General features: G+C 38.6%; 1 protein-coding gene across 16 annotated transcripts in view; it reads right to left on the bottom strand.

The window, feature by feature from the left end:
* Positions 1–24,050, bottom strand: part of DMD (dystrophin) — a 2,162,139-nt gene that overhangs the window by 341,237 nt on the left and 1,796,852 nt on the right. For all 16 annotated transcript variants that reach the window (XM_077887780.1, XM_077887782.1, XM_077887777.1 and 13 more), the window contains 3 exons: positions 19,466–19,622; positions 1,254–1,374; positions 378–646 (listed from right to left, as the gene is read on the bottom strand). In XM_077887780.1, coding sequence (XP_077743906.1) covers positions 378–646; positions 1,254–1,374; positions 19,466–19,622 — 547 coding nt within the window. The remainder of the gene's footprint in view (positions 1–377; positions 647–1,253; positions 1,375–19,465; positions 19,623–24,050) is intronic.

Raw genomic sequence — 24,050 nt, 5'->3', positions numbered from 1 at the left:
CTCTGATACTAAGTTTTGCAAAGAAGACACACACACACACACACACACACACACACACACACACACCACCCCAGATCATTTTAGTACAAATGCTTAAATTCATTTCCTAATAGCAAAATCAGAACGATTGTTTCACCCCGTAACTTTTTAATATTTCATTCCACATTACTAAAGATAGAGATGATTAGATCACTATGTCCTCTTAGAGAAAATACCACATGCAAATTGATTTTGAATTTGCAAAAGACAGACGGACAGATTCCTAAAGCTTAAGGGCACTATTTTAACTTGGTGAGAAGGAAATGCTGCACTCAAGTTCAGATGAGAATCTCTTTTGCATCTCTCAAAGGGCCCCGAAGCAAAGCAATAGATGGTACCTTGACTTTTTCGAGGTGATCTTGGAGAGAGTCAATGAGGAGGTCACCCACAGGCTGCCAGGATCCTTTGATCACCTCTGCCTGACGTAGTTTGAGATCCAGCTCATCTGTTGCTTCCTGAAGCTCCTGGAGTCTTTCGAGGGCCTCGTCTATTTTTCTCTGCCAGTCTGCAGAGTGCACGTTCAGTTTTTCCCACTGAGTGTTGACCTCCTCAGCTTGCTTTCGTAGGAGCCGTGTGACATTCTGGGCTCTCTCTTCAGGAGGCAGCTCTAAATTGGTAATATGACAAGGTTTTAGGCCACAATCATTTTTTTTAAACATCGCTGAAAAGGTCATACTGGAAGAAAGAGAGTACAGTCTAACAAGAGGCCGACCTGCCACTTAATGGTTCTTTTATACTTTGGCATAAATTCTGATAGTGTCCAGCATGTCTCAAATCTGTCCTCCTGAGAGTATCTGTTCTACCTTATATCGTTCAGATAACCCAAGATTCATTTAAGGTACTGAGTAGAAAAATGCACACCACAAGCTCTAATGTACTTCTGTCAGGCTCTTAAATAGAAAATTAGCTTGTAGTCTTTGGAACAATAGCATTCCTTCTCACCAATAATCTCATTTGTTGATTATTTTCTACATGTTTCAATAACTGATCACTCATTCGTCTCTTTTACTGTTTATTTATGAATGTGCAAACAGATTTATACATGGTGGCTTATAATTCCTTTTTTTTTTCAACATCTATGCTTAATTTGAATCGATTCTATTTAACTTAGAAAATATGAGAGTCATCCAGACCCTGGCAGCAAGAATGGATGGGTTGCTCTGTTACCACTGATCCTTCTATCAATATGCTATTACAGTTCCACATTCAATTACCTCTGGGCTCCTGGTAGAGTTTCTCTAGTCCTTCTAAAGGCTGCTCTGTCAGAAATATTCGTACAGTCTCAAGAGTACTCATGATTACAGGTTCTTTCGTTTTCAATTCCCTCTTGAAGGCCTGTGAAATGAGATGAAAAGAAATGCTTATTTGGCTTGTGGCATTCTTCTCAAAATTAATCCTGGGTGTTCAAAAGTTGGTTATGAAATTCCCAGGTCAATTTCTATCTCCTTTATTTCTAAACCGATAGTCACAAAATGATAAAGAAGGCTATATGGATCTTTCTGTTAATCAGGAAAGCATTGTGTGTAAAGCTAGTCTGGAGAGCATGGGGGGAACTTCCAAGATATGTTAATGCCTTTCATTAAAATAAGAGTGATTCATTTGTACAACTTGACTGCCAAACTTGAAATCTGAAGCCAAAGTTGCAAGACACATATTGCAGAAACCCTAGCAGGGCTAACGACTGCTTCTAAGCACCTAAAAGAATGGTTCTCCAGAACATAGTAGTGAGCCTGAAGGGCATTTGGAAGAATGCAGGTTGTACTGAAATATACAACCAATCCAATTCATAACCACCAGCTAATTCTGTCAAAATATCTGACAACAAATAAAATGAAATATTAACAGTAAACTATGTAAAAACTCAGTACTTCTGAAAAATATCCAATACATTATTCAATGTGATTTCTTTGAGAATGGTAGAAAGTTTTGGAGGTATACTGGACTAAGAATTGTGGGAATAGGTTCCTATAGAAGAGTAGGCCTAGAATTGATCTCTTAGGGTCATCTAGGCTAGTTATCAGTTTTAATCTCTAAACTGTAATCTTCACTGACACAGGGGATTAAAAGGAAAGCAAAATGCATAGTTTCTGCCTTCAGGAAACTTCTGGATGAAAAGAACGGAGAAAACTAACACACTAGAAACAACAGTGAAAACAATAAGCTTCATACATAATTGAGTGCTAGAATAAGACATCATGTGAGGCTAGAATAAATGGACAGATACTTGGAAATCACCAAAGATACTTATTGACCAGATTATGCTGTCTCAGAAGTGAAGATGTTAATGGAAGTGGTAAATACCACAGAAACGTTAATCAATCAGTGTAAAAACAATAGTAATAATAACATTAATTACCCTGAGCTAGGGCTTAATTATTCATATTGTTTTTCAATTCTTCCATATTTTTAGCAATTTCACTACTGAATTTAAGCCTCGAGGGAAAATTTAGCTGTATCTCCTTTGAACTTTGGATATATCATGTTGCAGGAATGCTCTAGAACTGTATTAGATGACACAGTTATAAATAAAATCCTCATCATTCAGAAAAATCCTGAGTTTGATACTTTGCATAATGATTCATCTTCCATAGTTGGTTACAATTGACTAAAGAGAGGCCAAGTGTTTGAAATAAAATAATAAAATTCTGTAAGTGAAAGTTAGTAGTTTCTGTACACTGAGATATTTTTGTGTCTTTGAAATAATACAGAGTAGGTGAGCTATTTACTATGCTTACATGTAGGGCTGATTCTTCTTCTAATATTTTATTTGAAATCTATGTGTGTGTGTGTGTGCATGTGTATGTGTATACAGCTCTTGCTCATATATCTGATTTTCCCAACTTCAAGAAAATTATTGTTTTTTTCTAGTCTCTCCATTTGGACTTGATAGGAGGCAACTGACTCAGATACTACTAATTATAAAAATAATAATTGCTCCCTTTATTGAACTACTACGTGTCAGTGGTTGTTATCAGAAACTAGAAACATAAAGTTGAATGCAAAACAACTCTTCCTGTTTAGAAACCTGTATATAGTAGAAGAGTCAAACACATAAATAATTTTGTTTTTTAAAGATTTATTTCTTTCTTAGAGAGAGAGAGAGAGAGAGAGAGAGAGAGCATGAACAGGAGGGGCAGAGGGAGAGGGAGAGAGAATCTCAAGCAGACATCACACTGAGTGTAGAGCCCAATGCAGGGCTCAATCTCAGGACCCTGAGATTACAACCTGAGCTGAAATCAAGAGTTGGACACTTAATCGACTATGCCACCCAGATGCCCTCAATTTCAGTTCAGTGTGGGAAATGCTATAGGTTTGCACAATATGGGAAAAGAAATTGGGATCGGCTTCCCAGAGAAGATACTATTCATAAAGAACTCCAAAACATGAAAACAAGTTAGCCTGGGAAGTGCAGGATAGGGGAAGAGGGAGAAAAATGATGAAAATACAGATGTGAAGACATAGGACATAATACAGTCCAGCATGTACAGTTATCTCAAGTAGGCCAGTTCTCTAGAACATCAAGTAGAAGGAGAGGACAGATCCAGAGATAAATAAGACAGTGTCATTATCTTAAACTATATTTGACCTTTAACTCAGAAGTTGAAGCTCAATCTATGAGTTGCTGAGAAGCCTAGGTATTCTCTTGCAGACAATCAGGAGCCTTTGAGAGAATTTAAGCAGGGGAGTGGCATGGGCATGTGTGGGTTTCAAATAAATGACCCCAATGTAAATACAGAGTAAGTACTTGAGAAGGGCAGAAACGGAATTAGAGAGATCAGTTAGGAGGCAATTGTAAGAATTTGGTGAAAGATTATGAGGATCTGACCCAGGGCAGTGGTACAAAAATGAATGAATGAATGAATGAATAAAAGGATGGAATAGGGAAATATTTAGAGTGTTAGAGGTTTGGGGATTTGGTGACTGAACAGATGCCAGAGAGAAGAGACGGGAAGGACTAAGGAAGACTTCTAGTTTCTAGGTTGGAGAGATGAGTGAATGCTGGGTGCAATTAACCTACATGTGAGAAAATAAACTCTCCTGGATTTCTCAGCATGCCTATAAAAAGCTCTGGCTCCTGAGAACCTTCCCATATCATGGGAACTAAATTTGCAGTCATGTGTCTAGTTAATTTCACTCACCCAAGAGGACCAAATGTTTAGAGCCCAGAGTAAGTTCCCAGGTTAAGCTCCAAACTGTCAGCAAGACTGGAATGACTATCTCTTTGGGTCTTTACAGCTTGGGGGGAAAAAAGCCCAGACCTTGGTGACATTTTCAGTTTGTAAAATCTGAGACATGTGGGGCTATCTGGCTTCTAGAAAAGTTGGAGTTAGGAATCAGTCCCTTTATGTTTCCAAGGAGACCCTTTCATGAGGAGAAGGGGACATTTTCTGGGGGAAAAGGCCTTGTCCCCCTATAAGAAGAGATAAATCATTTTTCCTGGTCTTTTGCCTAGAGAGTATGCAGCCAGTTATGTAGGAACATTTTCTATCAGCTCTTATGTCTCCCTAGGGGTAAGACTTGGGGCAAAGGCCAGGATGGGGTGGTGGTGATGATATTTCCTGTTAGGTGACTGAAAGAAATCTGTCTCTGATTCAGAATACCTCATGTGCACATTCAGGGTAAAATTAATGAAGATGAATATTAAAAACCCAATACTAGGGATCCCTGGGTGGCTTAGCAGTTTAGCGCCTGCCTTCGGCCCGGGGCGTGATCCTGGAAACCCGGGATTGAGTCCCACATCAGGCTCCCTGCATGGAGCCTGCTTCTACCTCTGTGTCTCTCCTTCTTTCTCTCTGTATCTCTCATGAATAAATAAATAAAAATCTTAAAAAAACCCTCAATACTAATATGAAGGGGGAATCTGTTTCGAGAACAGACTAAGAAGGTGCAATACAGCTTGGAGAGGTACCTTTCCTTCCAGAAGGAAATAAATATCAAAGTCTAATATTTAGGGAGACAAAAGGAGATTTAGGAGTCATTTTCTCAGTTAATATCCACTGAGTGCCTATGATTATACAAAGAGACAAGGATTACAATTATAGAAGTAGATGAGATTGCTCAGGCAGCAGAGTGGGCTAAAGAGAAAACTCTGGAGAATATACAAAATTTATGGACAGACAGAAGAACTGAATCCCATGAGAGGCCAAGAGAGAATGGAATGGACAGGTGGAAAGCTTGGGGGAAATGAGAAGTGTAGAATTATGGAAGAGAGAGGAAGAAGGCAGCGCTGGTGGCGCAGCAGTTTGGCGCCGCCTGCAGCCTGGGGTGTGATCCTGGAGACCTGGGAGTGAGTCCCACATCGGGCTCCCTGCATGGAGCCTGCTTCTCCCTCTCCCTCTGCCTGTGTCTCTGCCTCTCTCTCTGTGTGTGTCTATGAATAAATAAATAACATCTTAAAAAAATAAAATAAAACCTTTAAAAAAGAGTGAGAGAGAGGGGAAGAAAGTGACTGAGAATGCCCAACCATGACACACAGAAGTAAAGCAAAGACTCAGAAATGTTCATTGGACGTGGTGAGAGCCATTTCAGTGGAGGGGAGTAGCTTCAGAAGTAGGTTCAGTTGAGGAGTGAGTGGGAGAAGAAGGAATATGTATTTTAGATGAATACTGTGCAACATATATATTTTTTTTTCTGACAGGGAGAAAAGGAATATAGGAAGGAGGGCAGAGTGGATTTCAATGTAAAGGGAAGTTATATTCTTTTTAGGACAGGAAGGGTTTGCACACAGGGTGAAAGGTGGAAGCTAGCTAGCAGTGGGGAAACAGTGTCCTGGTTTGTTGGAGACTGGGTAGTGCTTCATGAAGTGGGACTTTGAACGCAAAAACCAGGACAGTCTCATGCAAACCAGGACAGTTGGTTACCATAGCAGAGAGAAATCTATTAAAGACCTAGACTGGGGAAAGTGGAGATAATTGTTGGAGTAAGGTCTGTAAAACAAGGAAATGGATCTTAAAGGTCCTATCAAATTGACAAAGTCCAAGACACTGTTTGATGATGCAGCTCCATTGTTAGAAGTGAACACCCATTGTGAGAGACCACTTGTTTGCCCCTCGAGTTATTGCCAAAGGCTTAGCACCACCACAGCTGCACAGTTCATTTCTTAAATATGAGTCACTGAGGATTAAAACGAATCTAAAGAAAAGACAAAGGAAGTTCTGTCATTACAAAGACATAAGCACCATTATTTTCACATCGTTGTCTGAAATTAAGAAAAGAATGTGGATGGAAGAGAAGGTTATGTGCTCTATCTTCAGCATTTGGGAAGATTTAGACAAAATATAAGAAAGGTTAAAAACCCCAGGAGGAAGGGAGAAATAGTTGGTTCAAGACAATCAGAAGACAAAGAAAATGGTAACGTTTCTCACTATGTGGCAAATACCATAAATAGGAATATGTCGTTTTAAGCATGGTTAGAATGAAAAATCTTCTTCCATTTGTTCGTTTAACAAATTTTGAGCACCTTACTATACAAGACACTGTTCTAAGCAAAAAGCATCAGTGGTCCTTATAGCATGGAGTTTAAAAGAGATAGGCTTTTTAAAAGAGATTTTATCTATGTATTTATTTATTTATTTTAGAGATAGGGGGTTGGAGAGCAAGTGGGAGAAAGAGCAGAGGGAGAGGGACAAGCAGATTCACACAAATGCAGAAACCAATGCAGGGCTCAATCCTGTGACCTTGAGATCATGACCTGAGCTGAAATCAAGAGTTGGACGCTTAATGGACTGAGACCCCAGGCACCCCTAAAAGAGACAGGTTTATGTAGTAAATGTAAAAACAAAGACAACAACAAGAAAAACCAGTGAAGATTCTGCCTTAAAATAACAGAAAATCCATTTTCACCATCTAATTGATTTATCATAAACTACATGTTATAAGAGTTCACTGTATTTTAAGAAGGAAAATGGGGACATTTTAAAACAAAACTGAGAACATTCAATGTCAAGAGCCTTAACTCTTTGATAACTGTCTTGTCTCTCAAAGAAAGTCTATTTGAGTGATGTCTGGGAATATATGTACTCCTATACTATACTGATTTTGTCTCAGAGGTTATGCTTAATATTTTAAATTGGACAAGTTGGTTCGTTTATGTGCTGATGTGAAAAAGGTATCAGATACAGAGACCTTCCTCCATACATGTACAGAATAATCTTTGCGTTAGATGTCAATATTCACATGTTAAGATATTTACTTCCTGAATCTTTTGAACAGATAAAATTATTTTCTTTAAAATTCATCCACTTCTCCTCAGCTTCCTCTTCACCTTTCCAAGATAGCCAGGCCCAAGGGCCTAACATAGTGTTGTGGAAGAATCAGAAGCAACTACTAAAGACTTAGAGCACCTCTGTGAAAAGAACGTTAACTTTCTGTCTTACAAATGAGAAAATAATTAGGCACACTAGTTTGACATCTTTCCTTCAGCTTCTTAAGTTTCACAGAATAATTTATATGAAGCATGCACTACACAATTGTACTAGTGGGACATCCTCAGGTAAATCCTTTTATTTTATTTTATTTTTTAAAAGATTAGAGAGACACAGAGAGAGAGGAAGAGACACAGGCAGAAGCAGGCTCCCTCTGGGGAGCCTGATGCAGAACTCGACACCAGAACCCCGGAATCATGACCTAAGCTGAAGGCAGATGCCCAACACCTGAGCCACCAGGGTGCCCTAAATCCATTTATTTTAAGGTGAAATTATCTGATAGATGGTATTTATTCATTATTTTAAAAGTTTATCTATCTAAGCAGTCTCTACACCTGACGTGGGGCTCGAACTTGCAGCCCTGAGATCAAGAGCTGCATGCTCTACTGACTGAGCCAGCCAGATGCCCTTGATAGATAATATCTTTTATTTTTATTTTTTTTTATTTTTTAAAATTTATGATAGGCACACAGTGAGAGAGAGAGAGAGGCAGAGACACAGTCAGAGGGAGAAGCAAGCTCCATGCACCGGGAGCCCGATGTGGGATTCGATCCCAGGTCTCCAGGATCGCGCCCTGGGCCAAAGGCAGGCGCTAAACCGCTGCGCCACCCAGGGATCCGATAGATAATATCTATATATCAAAAATACTAACCAGCTGGGTGACTGGCTGCAAAAAATATTAACTTTGAACCTGTTATGCGTGAGATAGGGAAGATGTAGGAACTGGATCTTTGTCCTTAAGGAGTCCCTGGTTTGGTTGAATAGGTGTGTTCGCGGGGATACTTTTATACTATGAATGTTTTCCAATGTAGGTATAGATGATATAGGTATGAGGTACAGATGATAAGTTAGGATTTACTTAAGGCCATCAGTTCATGAGTCATTTAGAATCCAAATCTTGAAATTCTTAAAGCGAGGCTGAAGATGAATAATGGCAAAAAATGAAAAGTTCTCTGGGTTATAATAGTTAATAGTTTGGAAGACACATAAGTGGGAAATCCTAATGGCCATGAAGCAAGTCAGAAATTTTAAAACCTTGAAGGTAACAGAGAAGAACTGAGTCAATGATTATTTGTTTTTATTCCCTGCCCTGCCTACGTATAGGAGAAAAACAAATAGGGTGAATATTACCTCAAATACTTCTTAATACCATAAAGAGAAGTAGCTTAGAATCACGTGTAGAGGGGCTGCAGGGTGAGATATTGATATGCTTGATGTGCCTCAGAGAAGAGATGGGCAGGATGAGAGCTCTGGGCACAGGGACTGACATTTTTTTAAAAGATTCATTTATTTGAGGTGAGGAGGGGCAGAGAGAGAGGGAGGGAGAGAATCCTGACTGAGCCACTCAGGCGCCCCGAGGACTGACATTTTTGAGAGAAAAGCTATCCTGTCTTCACCTAGAGATCCTGGTCCTATCGCTATGGATGTAAGTAGAAGCCTTTGCTTTTCAAAACATAGGTCTCTTTCAACCATATGCAGGTTCCATGGAGCTGAATTTTATCTATATTCCCACTGAGGTGGCAAGTCTGTATTTGTGTTATTCAACCTAAAATCTCACAGAATGGCTATATGTTGTTCATGTGTGTCAGCAGAGCTTGACGGAATCACCCCGTGAGGCTGACGGAAGTGGTTAAGAGAGGGCTGTGGCCGCTGACTTGAAGTTCAAGCTCAGGCTGGGGCCAAAGCTTGGCTGGACGATCCAGAACTGGTCATGAGATCTCCCTGAGCCCTTGTGCCCCCATTTGTTAAAATGTGGAGGTTTGCTAATCACCTTATCAAAGTTTTAAGATCCAGTTTGAATATTCTTTTTTTTTTTTTTTTAAGATTTATTTATTTATGGGCACCCGGTGGCTCAGTCAGTTAAGTGTCTGGGTTAGCTCAGGTCATGATCCCAGGGTACTGGGATTGAACCCTGCATGGGGCTCCCTGCTCAGTGGGAACTCTGCTTCTCCCTCTACCCCTTCCCCCTGCTTGTGATCTCTCTTTCATGCTCTCTCTTTCTCTCAAATAAACAAAATCTTTAAAAAATGATTTATTTATGTGAGAGAGGGGAGGGGCAGAGGGAGAATCTTAAGCAGACTCCTCACTGGATGCCCAGCCCCTCGTGGGGCTCGATTTCACAACCTTGAGATCGCAACCCTGAGATCACAACCTGAGCCAAAACCAAGAGATGGATGCTTAATCGACTGTGCCACCCAGGCGCCCCAGTTTGAATATTCTATAATTAACATGGTTAGGTCATTTTGGTCATTAATTGGACATAGGCCTGTTACATGGTAGTGGTTTGTGATTGGCTCTTCTAGGCACCATTACTAATGATAAAAATTCTAGCCACAGCTTGGTACATAGTGGATAATAAATATTGTTGAACATATAAGAGAACACCCACTTAGAAAACCAGAATGTGTTATATGGAGGCCAGTTTGATTTAGATGCAGAACATGCTTGAGGGTGAAAGCCTGGGCTCATGAATTATTAGAGGAAAAAATTAAATGCTGTCAATGGGGAAAAATTGAGAGCTCTTCTTCTGGGCCTATTTTTATGTGCCAGATCCAAAGCTGAGTGTAACCTTTGAGTAACTTGAGTGGATTTTCCTCAAGAGGAGGCCTTATTAGCTCTGCCTTCTTAATCCTAGTGATTTCTTTCCTGGAGGAGATGTTCAAGTGCACACATTCAGAAGTTCCATAGTTTGAACTGCTTTCAGGCTTTTCCTCTGGTCTGAAGCATTAGCTAAGGGATAAGAGGACACTAGAGACCCTAAAATTTAAGGGAATCCCAATGGTGCCATCCACTCAACAAATGGTTCCTGAATGGCACATGACAAGGATGTTAACATAGTTATATCTACAAATTGATCAGTGTTTTAGCTTTGTCATCCTATATTATCATGCTAGTTTCCATATTATTTCTACTTTTTCTACCTGCCTCGTATATTGTTTTTACTTCTCATAAGAAAGTTGAATACATTCTGTCACCATAATGACGTTCCTCACTTAAAGAGCCACTGTATTTACTGAATCTCAAACACATCACTAATACTTTATTTGCTGAATGCTGATTTAGGGACCATCAATGCCCAGTGAGCTTGAACATTGGAAGAGGGCAAGATCCCAAAACATGGTTAACTGGAGTCGCAGGAATTTGTCTCTAAGAGTCTAAGGCAAATTCACAGGGATTCATGGAAGAAGGAAATTCGAAAGAACAGAACAACAACAACAAAACAAAAAGACAAAGGATTCTCTTAATATTCATTTGAAATAGCTGGTATTAGAGAAGTTATGCAAATGTGGAGCATATGGGATATAAAGAAAAGATCAAGTCATCTTGATTTTTTTTTATTGTAGTAACAGCACGTAATGTGAGCTCCACCTTCTTGAGAGTTTTCAGTGCATAATACAGTACGTTCCTCCAGGCCCTAGGCTGTACAGTGGGTCTCTAGAATTTACTCCTCCTGCACAACTGAAACTTTATATTGAATGGCAAGTTTCCATTTCATCCTCTCTCTAGCCTCTCATAATCACTCTTCCACTGTACTTCTAAGAGTTTGACTACACTGTCATCTTTAAACAAGATAGAAAAAAAGTCCCATTTTGTTTCCAGTCCACTTAAAGTGAAGACAAGGGATCACAGCATCAGATATATCTAGTTATTGTTTCAGATAGTCAACAACATCAACAACAGCAATTCATAAATGAGACCGAATCAATTTCAAGCAAAGTTGAAAAATAAATGGACATATTTCAAGCCTGAAATTATTTTAAAAAATCTAATTGTATTCAATGAAAGGAAAGTTTTTTGAGTGTTTAGGGGGGAAAATGAAGTTAACCAACTCCTTGTTGAGATTTATTTTTTGGAAGTCTTTTAAGCTAAAAGCGGTGTTGCTGAGATCAAGGGCATGGGCTAGAACAGAGTCCAGCCTGCTTGCAGATCTGTGATACTATGGAGGAATAGTTTAGTGCCCATGCAGCATCTTGAACAGCTGTTTGACTCTCAATCCTAGGCCTGGGCTGCTTCCAACAACTACTGGGGAAGTCACTTCCTACTGACGATAATGTTGTTAAGTTTTGAGCTGACTTTGAGAAATCTCTGGTGAAAACTCAATCTGTTCCCATGGTCACTTAGAGAATTAGGTCTTAGGTCATTGAACCTAAACCCTAAATTTTGGAAATTCCTTCTGAAGCAACTGTACAGATGAATGGATTATTAGGAGACCTTGTGACAAATTAATTTATATCCATTCTCAAGAGGCTCAGCCAAAATCTGAGACTGTTGAGTGTGAGTGGTGAATAATTTCTGAATCATGCCATTTGTCTCTATCAATATAATCCAAAAATGGAACCCTTGTTTTGCTACACATACACACCCTCACCCATGATCATTTCAAAGTCTTTCCCATTGCCATAAATGGTATCATCATTTCCCCATTTGTTCAAATCAGAGACTTCAGAGTCATCCTGGACTCTTCACTTTCTCTTACATTCCACATCCCATCTATCAAGTTCTGTCAGCTCTACTTTCAAAATATATCTTGGGTCAAATAATTTTTCACAATGTCTATCATTTCCACCCTAGGCCAAGTCATCATTGTCTCCTTCCTAAATGACTTTAGCACCCCCCTAACTTTCTCCCTGGTCTCAGTTTTGCTCCTCCTACTGTCAATTCTCCATAGAGCAACCAGAGACAACTTTAGGACACAGGAAACCAGATCACATCATCCCTGTTTATAGTTCCCCAGTGGTGTATCTTTATGCACAAAATAAAATCTACTCCAAACTGTAGCAGACAACATCAATTATTATCTGGCCTTTGCCACTTGCTACAATGTATCATTAGCCCATCTCCTTATTCCTTGAGCACAGCAAACCTGTTCTTACATCTTTTGCATTTGCTGCTCCTTCTGCCTAAAATACTCTTCACTCAAGGTCTTTGCTTGGCTCACTCACTCAGAACTTTGCTTGTATAAATATAACCTCCTCAGATAAGCCACTATCCCTCATTCTTTCTCTATTCCTGTTTTGTTTATTTTCTCTTTATAGTACTGAATTGATAGGAGTTTATGTGTTAATTTATTCGTTTACTTGATATTTCACTCAGTAAAATCTGAAGGTCCATGGGGGCAGAGTCTCGTTTTGTTCACTCCTGTATCTTCAGCCCTGGCCCTCAATAAATAATCACTGAGAGAATCCTATATTCTAGGAGTCTGAATTATGGTACAGTTTTTCCTAAAATAATTTTTAGGGAATAGGAAGAACACAGAAAATGATCAGAGGGGTTCATTTGAAATTAAATGACTGTTGGGCACCTGGGTGGCTCAGTGGTTGAGTGTCTACCTTTGGCTCAGGTTGTGATCCCGGGGTCCTGGGATCAAGTCTCGCATTGTGCTCCCCACAGGGGGCCTGCTTCTCCCTCTCCCTATATCTCTGCCTCTCTCTCTGTCTCTAATGAATAAAGAAATAAAATATTTAAAAAATAAAAATAAAAAAAAGAAATTAAATGACTGTGTAAAAGGGTCCTGTAAAGGCAAAGTCCTATATGAATATTATTTTAAGAATATTTTTCAAGAGAGCAAAGTATTTTGATTAGAAATAGATTAGAAAGAGGACTTTGATAGGGAAGTTAATTTGTAAATTATTCACATTTTATTTTATTATACTCATTAAAGGAAAATGGAAAATCCTAGATGGCTCCATTCTCAAGTTTTGATGATATAGCTAGTTTTCAGAAGACTCTCTCAAATGTCTAGAAATGTAGTTCTAAAAATAATTTAAAAATCTTTTCCATTCAGCAATCCTAAATATGACTGCATAATATATGAAACTTATACAAAAGTAGCTTACTCCATTTAGGGATGAAGGATAGATCAAAAAGATGTCTATTTCCAAAGTAACATTCAGATTTCTATTTTTTTCTCAACTTAGCCAAATATTTTGTTTTTAGGAAATTTGCACTTTTTATTTAAATTGTGAAGTTTATTAGTGAAAAGTTACTTTTGAGATGTTTTATTATCTTAGCATCTGTAAGCTCTGCAGCCATATTCTCCTCATCTCCACCTGATATTGTCAAATTTTATTTTCTGTTTTTTTTTTCCTTTATCAGTCTTGCCATGAGTTTGTCGATTTTCTTAACCTTTTTAAAGAATAAACTTTTGGCTTTGTTGAGCAAAAAAAAATGTCTATTTGTCTATTTCCTCTAACAACACAGCGAAGCAGAGAGCGTGGAGTAGATATAAGTAACAGTGAATTTGCAGGTGAACCAAACTTGTTTAGAAACTCTAAGAGGCCAGGTCATTGAATGTTAGAATGAATTACCCTATCACAACCTCTTTTTGTTGCTTTTCAGAGGTGCTTAGGAACAATGCATTTTTTTTTAACACAGATCTGACTTGAATTTTAACGTTCACAAATGGCACCTAAAGACATATTCTATTTATGTGGAAAGAAAGCACTGGGAACTCATCAAGCTGACACACATACTAAAATGTACCCAAAGGAAGCAGGCCAGCATTGATAACAGAATTAGCTTAAATAAATGTATAATCAACAATGTGATTCCAGGATAATTTTATTGAATTTCTGAACCTCTCTCTCACTTTGTGGTGACTTCTGAAGAAATCGAACATGCATAATATACGACCTGACAAATGAACAAGTAAACTACTTTATTCAAGCCTTTTCATTTGTCAGCAGCATCCATGCAATAATGGCTTTCTGTCCACTGTTTTAATAATGTATGTATTGATTACTTCCATCTAAATCTTAACCAGAAAATCTCAGGAAGCTTTGAAGGTGTCCTTAAGGGTCTCCAGAGAAGGAATTACAGAGATATTTAAACTGAAAGATGAAAGCCTAATGACAAACAATTTCATTAGTACAAATGCAAACAAAAAGTCATTACCTACAGTGTTCTTCTAATCAAGACCTAATCTCCATTTGGATTTGGGGTAGGATGAAGGGAGTTAAATAAGCTCATGGTTTATTGCAGTTCTCCTTAAAAATTTCCCACTATGATTTGCTCCTTTAAAACTCTCTCTAGGTTAATCACAGAAGTAGACAAGTAATAAATATCACTTTAGTGACTGCTCAAGTAAAACAAAGGAAGTCAGTTTTAAAAATATATCTGGACCAGAATAATACACACTAATTGAAAACGAGTCAGTCTAGTGAGGCAAGTAATGAGGAACCGTAAAAGCCAGGATAATGTATTCAAAAGATATAAAAATTGGTCAGTTTATATTTGCTAAGGCATATTTGAGCTTTAATTATTTATAACACTTCATTGCATATGGAGCATTATTTTATTAATTAGGCTTGAGAGCCATTCCAGTAGCAGTTGTTATGCTGCCCAGTTGGTTTGGGGAACACAGACCCACTCCCATGGGCATGAAAATTGCTTTGGGGAGTGAGCTTGCAGTCCCTAACTATCTGTGTGGCCTGTTTTGGAATTTTACCTATGAGAAAACCATATACCCCTCCATCAAAGTGATTGAGAATGACGATATATTTTTGCTTTAAGAGTGTAAGACCCATGATATTTTGCTATAAAATGTTATCATTAATCTGCAATGATATACAAGGAAAATATAAATTACCTCTTTTATAAACATCCTGGCTTATAGAAAAGTGAAAAATACTTTCCTATAGTTTCAATTTGTGACATTCTAATGAGATTTGAATTATCATAAAAAGCAACAACCAGGGGTATTAATAATTTACAAGAGATAGTAAGCAGGGGATTTGAAAAAAAAGTGACACATCAAATCCATGGAGGACAAGTTTATGATAACAAGTGACCCATCTTGATACTAAACATTCTATGTCAACAGTATTTGAATCAAGAAACCCATAAAGAGCGAGACAATTTATAATCTCAGAAAGGTGGCAATGTAAAACAAGTCTACAAATACAAAATCTGTCAAAGACTAGATCTTGACAGAATTTTGTGCTGATTATATTTCCTTTCTCTCTTCCCAAGTTCAGAAGATCAGATAAAGAGACCCGGTTTCAAGGATTTTCCTTTGTTCTTTTTGCCAATAGGCAGCAAGAACATTACTAACTAGACAGGCATTCCATTGCAACTATAAAAGGGCTACTGCATAAATGTGACAAAACTCTGAGGAAACAGGGTGCTAAACTGTTCTCTCATCAACACTTTGGAGTGATGATGTTCTTCGAGGGAGGAAGTGTTTTGTGACAAGAATTTTTCTTAGGGATACAAAAAGAAGCTTGTGAAAACATTGGGTCAAACCACAAGTAAAAACTGGGCATCAAAGCAGCTCTACACAGTATGAATAGATGCTGAGTTGATGGATGCAAATAAACAAAAAATCCTGCAGTTAGGAAGGACCATCCCTCTTTCATCTTTCTTTCCCTTCCCTTGGTCTTAGTAAACCAGAGGAGAATGAGTAAGGTTAAGATTAGATCACTGATTGATTTTTTTTTTTGCCTTCCTCCTTCCCTTCTTTCCTTTCTTCCTTAGTTCCTTTCTTTCTTTTTTTTTTAAAGATTTTATTTATTTATTCATGAGAGACACAGAGAGTGAGGCAAAGACATAGGCAGAGGGAGAAGCAGGTTCCCTGTGGGGAGCCTCATGTGGGACCCAGTCTCAATACCCAAGGATCACAATCTGAGCCAAAGGCAGACGGTCAACCACTGAGCCACCCAGGTGCCCCAATTCCTTTGTTTATCTATTTAGTGTCTACCTGTATCAGGCACTTTACAAAGTGCTCAGTATAAAAATGACAATCCTCTCCCTTAAAGAAGGCTTCTTGGAGCACACGGTTTAAGTGAAGGTGATTGATAAGAATCAAACAATTACACATAGATGTGATGACGAAGAATGTTAAGTTGCAGAAGGAAAAGTAGACAGTATATGAGAGCATGTAGAGGAAGATCTGCTCAAATGTGGGCAATGGGGAAAAGCTTGCTCGATGTCTGAGCCAAGATATATAGGATAATTAGATGTTAACCAGGAAATTATGAAGGGGTGGGAGTAGGTAGAGGGGGCTTCAGACAGAAGACCAGTGTGTTCCAAGCACCACCTATGAAGAACACAGGGAACTGCAGAAACCAAAAGAAGGCAGTGTATTAGTATCCAGAGGGCAAAAGGAAGAGGAGTAAGAAAAGAGAAGGTTGGGGCCCTTGCTGAGGATATTGTCTTTCCTCCATGGCATTGAGAAGCCACTAAAGAGTGCTAAGATAAGGACTGACATAATTCAATGTCTGTTTTTACATAAATCACTCTGGCTGAAACGTAAAGACTGCACTGTAGGGTAGCAAGATTAGATCCAGAAAGGTTAGGAGAAATTGTCTTCTGTAACTATGGTGATGACTGCAATAGACAGAATCAAGAACTATTTTGGAGGCCAAATGACCCAGTGACATATTGGCCGTGTCAAAGAAAGGCTTGGCCTGTCATCCTGAAAAAATGACTACACTGGTCTGCTCTGTTGTTGTTTGGACAGGAGAAAGTATTTAGTTAGATTTTCCAAGCTTTGGGGTTTTGCAGATTGTAGCCACAAAAAGGTAAAAAAGCAAAAGATCTTAGGGTCTTGGGAAAGAGCTACTAAAATGTTTTATGATTGAATCTAAGTTGGATTTGGAGGGAGGTGAAGATAGAGGAAGTGAAGATAGAGGAGTAATGGAATTAACATCTAGAACCCAAAGTTACCAATGGGCTGGAAGTCCTGATAAGTCAAAGAAGCGTAAGAGATGGGCATCTGAATAAGCACACTAGTTAAGCAGGGCTTAATTAATTTCAATCTGGGACATGTTACCCACAACTCTGGCATTAACATCTCCCAAAAGCATGTTTCTAGTCATGAGATCCCTGCATAAAAGGACTGAGAATAAGTACTACCATTTTACTATTGTTAGCAAGTAACCATTCCAATAACCAGGGATACTGAGGGAGTATTTATAACAAGATACTGGCTAACAGGGACTGTGGCAATTATTTGGACCCAATTTCTCATCTTACAGCTGATGGACAAATTAGCAATCACAATCTAACTTTTGGAGGAATGTAACTGCAGTCTCTCCTGACTTCCAGTGCACTTGTCCAATGATTCATCTTTGGTTTCTAGAATTAGACTAAAATTACACCTTTTGTAGAAATTCTGTCTCATTTCTTTATATCATATAATGCTTTCTATTTAAAATGCCCTTCTGTCTCAATGGGTGCTCTTCTACACATACACCAGAGTGTTTTGACTATTTATTGAAAGTAAGAACATTAAAAAAATGTCACTATTATATTCCACCCTACCACAAAGCTAATTTAATGTTCTGAATTTTATGAAGGGGAGTGGCTAAAGAAGAAACTGTCAGTTTCCTTGGCAATTTTTTTGCAAAGACTCCTGGATCTTTCTTCATATTCCCTTCCCTTTGAGTAATCTTTTATATTCTCTTTTCTGGAATAGTATAAACCCTTGACTTTTCTTCAAGATGTCATCTTTGGCTGTGTCTCCACAGAGATCTCTCTTTAAGTGTTGAACATACAAAAGTGTTACCATTTTATCAAACTTTTGTTGTTTGGTAGTCATTTACTTGGTTTGCTATTCATTTCTGTTCTTGTGCCTTTTGTTCTCATTTCAAGAACACTTATCAGTATGTAATGTATGCCAGACACTTTGCTAGCTACTAGGGTCTTGGAGGTGAGCAAGACCAAATCTTTGACTTCTCCACTCAGAGCCTAGTAGAGAAAACAGAAATACAAGAAAGAGCAAGAGAGAGAGAGAGAGAGAGAGAGAATTGATCACTGTTGGAGGATGCTAGTGAACAGCTTTTATCCTGAAGGCTGGTAAAGAATCCTGCCTATCATATATGAACACTGGATGCCCAAATAGTGGATGAATGAATGACCTCTTTTTTTCCACAGAAGTAGTCTGACTAATTAATGAAGAAGAAATGATAGGAATAGACAATTACCACATTTCAACTCCTAGTCATTGATAATGAATAGCTGCCAAAATCATACACTCAAAAGAGAAAACAAGACATTATATACCTTCTGATGATGAAAGAATACACTACCATCAATGAAGTAGTCTTATCAAAAAAGTCAAACCTGAATATGATCAAATCTGTTGAACTATACTGCTTGATATGGTAGCCACTAGGCACATCTGGATATTGAGTACTTGAAATGTGATTGGTCTGAATTGAGTTGTGCTGTAACTGCACATTTTTATAGTGTCTGTTGAAATGGCAATATTTATGGTCCTATAGTTACATGAGATGTAACCATTAGAGCAAACTGGGTGAAATTGTATAGGGAAACTACTATTTTTGTCACTCACTGTGAATCTATAATTATTTCAAAATAAACGTTTTTTACAAAATGTATTTAAGAGACAAACTAACCAAATGCAATGTGTAAACCTTGTTTCAACTCTTATTTTTTTAAAAAAACCTCTTATTTAAAGAGAAATACATTAAGATATTTAAGACATGTATGTTAAAAGTGGAAATTTAAAAATTGCCCAGATATTTGTTAGAATAAAATTACTGACATTTAAAAAGCATAATAGTAGTCATGTGGTCACTTTGAAAGAGTGGATCCTTATCTTTTGAGATAATTTATCAATTGTTTATGAATTAAATGATCCATGTCTGATACTTATTTCAAAATAATAGAGGACTGCTAGAGGTCTAGAAGAAGTAAGATTGGCCATGAGCTATAATTGTTGAAGTCTTGATGGGTATATGGCTATTTATTACAGGATTATGTCCAATTTGGAAGATGTTTCATATTTTCCATAATAAAATGTCTTTAAAAGTTGCTAAAAGAGATGGGCAACTTTTTAGAGGATATTATTCATGCGGACGCTTTTGACATTTAAAATAACAATGGCTTGGATTATTTATAATTGACCCTTGGACTAGCGGAATGAAGTTTTCTCATCAGCTTAATTTCAATCAAAACGCATCTTAAAATAGTCACTAAAATAATAGTCACTAAAGATGTTTACTCTGTGCAAGGCACTAGTATTAAAAACGTCCTACCCTGTGTACATCATTCTGCTTCTGCACCGCTGGAAAGTCTCCTCCAATGGGTGCCTGCCGGCTTAACTCATCATCTTTCAGCTGGAGCCATACCAGAAGTTCCTGAAGAGAAAGGTGCAGACGCTTCCACTGGTCAGAACTGGCTTCCAAGTGAGACCTGAAAAGCAGCAGGAGCAAACTAGGTCACAGTATCTAGAAGGGTCATGAATGATTCTAACAATCCCACTGAAGGTACACTGGTTTGGTTACTTCCATAATATACAAACCTATCCTCTAGCAGTCTTCAGTAAAAATCTAGTTATCTGCTTTTGAGAGCCATATATATAATGGGGGCGTTTTGATGGCAATTTCAAGGGTAGACAGTGTTTAGCCATATGTGTATTTCCTCATGCAGAATTCTGAGACTTTTGGCATGAAACATACACTGGAATGGATTGCTTTTCCACAGTGTTGCAGTCAATGATTCTTAATGTTTCTGGTAGGAAAAAAATGGCTCCCGGTGACTAATATAAACCGCTCAGTTTTCAAGTGACTCATGCTAGTACTGGAATTCTTCCTGCTTTGAGAAATGGAAAGGTCTCTCCCCACATTTTGACTTTTCCATTTCTGCACCCTAGGCAGCCTCTTCCATCGACTCCTTCCATCTGGCATCTGTTCCTTTCTGCTCCTCTTCCCATATGCTTCTCCTTTTCCTCTACCCTTCTTTATTCGTGTGCACCTGGGATTTGTTTTCACCAAGTTCCAACATTTTCCGCTTTGTTTCCTTTGTGTAAAATGTACTGAGACAACAACTCACGTGGAAAAGTAAAATCAGACATTTGCCTGAAAGCCTCCCCCAAACATGAATAATTTAGGCAGGAGAATGAGTGCTTTACCATCAACTGTATTTAGAACATGTTAATCCGTAGAAGCCATTTAAGAATATACAAATGAATGATCTGTGCTATAAAATCCACATTTCACTTGAGGATGAGAAGCTAAATTAACCAAATAAATCATCATCCGGAAAGCAAAGAAGAAACGTGGAGTGTGAGCAAAGCTCTATCCTCAGGTAAATCGAGAATTATGCTGCATTACTCACATATCATCAGCAATTACGAATTAATTCATAAAAATTAATGCTGCCTATAACATAAATGTAATATAGTCTCTAGTGCTGCAAAGATTGAAGTGTCAAACGACCAAGTAGAATGACATTTCCCTTTGCTGTTGGGTAACTTCGCCTGACATTTCAAATACAATTCTCCTGCTGGACTTAGTCAAACAGAATCACCAAATTGCGCCTAAGTGCTGGAAATAAACTGTTCCAAACTTTCCGAGGGATCATTTTCTTTCTGAAGGGTGATACTTACTAGTCTTTAAAACGTGCAAATACAATGACCCATAAGCTTAAATAAATAAAAAAATTTTACTAAAGAAGTAACTGGAAAATCATACAAAGATGTAGGTAGAAAGATGTTACTTCTAGAATTGCTTATGATTGACACAAGGTAGAAAGAACTGAAATATACACTAGGGAATCGGTTACACATATAATAATGAATTCATACAATGCAGTGTTTGAATCTTATGAATCCTATGCACTGTTCGGTGTGATGATGTCAGCAAATATTTAGGGATATGGAGATCGCCCTGTCAGTTGCTAAGTGAGAAATCAAGTTACAAAAATGTCTATAATCTATTTTTCTAAAACCTTCATGTATGTCTGTGTATTTGTATATACATTTGACTATGCATGAAAAAAATTCTGAGATGAAACTAGTGTAGCCCTCGGAGGTAGATTTAGAGCTGATTTATTCCTTCGGCTTTCTACTTCTCCAAACTGTCAGAACTGTCTTTCTATTATGAGCAATATAAACGTTATGTCCAGAAAAACGGAAAGCATTTCATCAGAGGAATTAAACCATTCGAGACTCAAAGGGCATTATTATCTAATAAAGGAATCCGGAAATACCATAAACACCACAAATTAAATATAATAGCGCAGACCGCATAGAGTATAGAGGTCCCTTCTTTGCTGTTTCAGTTCCCTTTCTCTTTCACTTATCACTCTCCCATGATAAGCCCAAGTGAGAATTCCCTATGCAAGATGTTAGCTGTTTAATGGCACGTGATGCCTACTGGTTACAGGGATTCCCTGGGGTGTCTGGAATTTGCAGCGTGGTTCCCTCAAGGGCGAGCGAGGATATCAAGCAGGACATGTGGGAAGGTAGGCAGAGAGAGGCACGGTCCAGATGTGCAGAAGCAGCACATGGGAGAAAAGGCTCTGGTTAAATTAAGAAGTTTTGAGTGCCACTAAGTCCCCATAAGTCTTTGGCAGTAGAGAGAGTGAAAGATAAGGAAAAATGTAGAGATGCCTAATGCTTGGTCACCCTCTCTTGGGTCGAGGAAACAAAATATCCCTGTGGTGGAGAGGTCTGGAGGAGGATAAAGATGCTGAGGGGCAGGCTGCCTATGGTGAGGTGTCCAGCTGTGGCTTCATTCACACAAGGCACTGCTAGAACCCCGAGTCTAGGTGAAACGGTGCTGACTAATCATTACCAGGTCAATGAAACCCTTTGTGTCCCTAAGAGAAAAAAAGAGCTCTGAGACCCAGGGAATTCAGTTCTAAAGGATCTAAGAGAAACCTCAGAGCAGGAGACTGGGAGATTGTTAAGAGCCAGGGAGGCGGGACAGTCCACAGAGTTAATAGAGGAGCAGAAGGATCCAGGACATCGGCTGACAAAAGGCTCTCATGGATCTGGAGGATGGAGTTAGATAACACTTTGGAATGTTTCGGAACCTTAACTCCATATCAAATGACTATTTCTTTTCCTTGCTAACACATGAGAGTGGTGAACAAGAACCTAAGCAGGGGCACCTGGGTGGCTCAGTGGTTGAGCATCTGCCTTCAGCTCAGGTAGTGATCCTGGGTCCTGGGATCGAGTCCCACATCGGGCTCCCTGCATGGAGGCTGCTTCTCCCTCTGCCTGTGTCTCTGCCTCTCTGTGTCTCTCATGAATAAATAAATAAATAAAAATTTTAAGAAAAGAACGTAAGTAAAAGGTTCATAAAGGACAAAGGATACTGGGTAAGGGTGGGAGAGGAAAAGGCAGTACAGAGAAAGGCCCCTGATTGAAACCCATGCTTACAAAGATATTCAATCTGAAGCCATGGTTCTTCAACTCAGTGTGCATAAGAAACGTGCGAATAGCTTGTTTTAGGTACAGACTCTCAGGTCCTGCCTCCAGACTTTCTGTACTTAAAAAAAATATTTTATTTATTTATTCATGAGACACACACACACACACACACACACACACACACACGGAGGCAGAGATACAGGCAGAGGGAGAAGTGGGCTCCATCCAAAGAGCCCGATGCGGGACTTGATCCCAGGACTCCAGGATCACGCCCTGGGCCAAAGGCAGGTGCTAAACTGCTGAGCCACCCAGGGATCCCTGACTTTCTGTACTTTTAACAAAAACCTTCACAACTCAGTGGGTGAACTTGAGGACTATTCTTTATGAAAGAATTTCTTAAAGTATTTCCTGTATGTCCTAAACATTACTGATCGGTCTCCAAAGGGCAAAGGTGGCATTTGTCAAGGACATGATTTTGAAGGCGATCTAAACGTAATAAAGTACCATGAGCTCCAAAAACATTTTCTTTGGCTATGCTAAGCTTGTAAAGTGTCTTCAAGACACATTTCTAATGCAGTTGTTGGAAGGAGCTGCCTTATTTTTATTTTCGAGATCATATACCAAATATTTCCAAATGATTAACCTATGTTTATATTGGGAATATCTCTCCAGAAAATGTTTCTGTTTGTAATGACTCTTTTTCTCCCCTCCTGGTTTTATCATAGGCCTTTAGGGCTGGAAGGAACCTTAGAGATTTCTGTTCAACCCTCTTGTTTTGCAGTTGTGGGAGCTGGGATGCAAATGTTTAAAGACTGCGCTGAAGCACATAACTTGAACTGTCCTATTTAGACATGGGAAGTGGAAGTTGCAGATTTTCCTTATGTGAGAAAATTCTTAACCTTAGTTGTTTTCAGCAAATGCTTTTGGATTCCTGAGCAAAAAGCCTTCCTGCTGATTGGCAAATTTACTCCATCTACCCCTATCCACTCAAAGGAAAATAAACGTGGAGGTTTGAAGGGGCATACTTAGCTCCTATCTATTTTCTATTAATCTTTATTAGCGAAGACAAGAGCTGAGGGGCTACTAGCTTTTAACAAGGCAAGTGTTGATCTTTAATAAGCAGATCATTTCTACAATTTGTAAGGTTTAGGTAAAATGCAGAACCTTTAGGTGTGTTGGGATACAATGCTTGTCTTTAAGGAACTCTTTAGTGTCAGGGTGCTAAGAATTGCAACAGGCTACTGACGATGGTTAGATCTCTAAAACACAGATATTTCAGGTATGATTGGGTTGATGTCTCATTTGAAATCCTTATTAGAGCTTGACTCTGAAAGGCACATATTCTTAAAGCAAAATGTGTTACTTTGAAAGCAGTTTTCACTTTGACTCTCTTTAGAAAACTAACAATGTACTCATATATATTCCTGGGTACCCTTGTGTAATAAGATAGCATTTAAGCATAT

The sequence above is a fragment of the Canis aureus genome, chromosome X (genome assembly GCF_053574225.1).
Source record: "Canis aureus isolate CA01 chromosome X, VMU_Caureus_v.1.0, whole genome shotgun sequence".
NCBI classification, from domain to species: Eukaryota; Metazoa; Chordata; class Mammalia; order Carnivora; family Canidae; genus Canis; species Canis aureus.
This window is presented reverse-complemented; position numbering and strand designations above follow the sequence as displayed.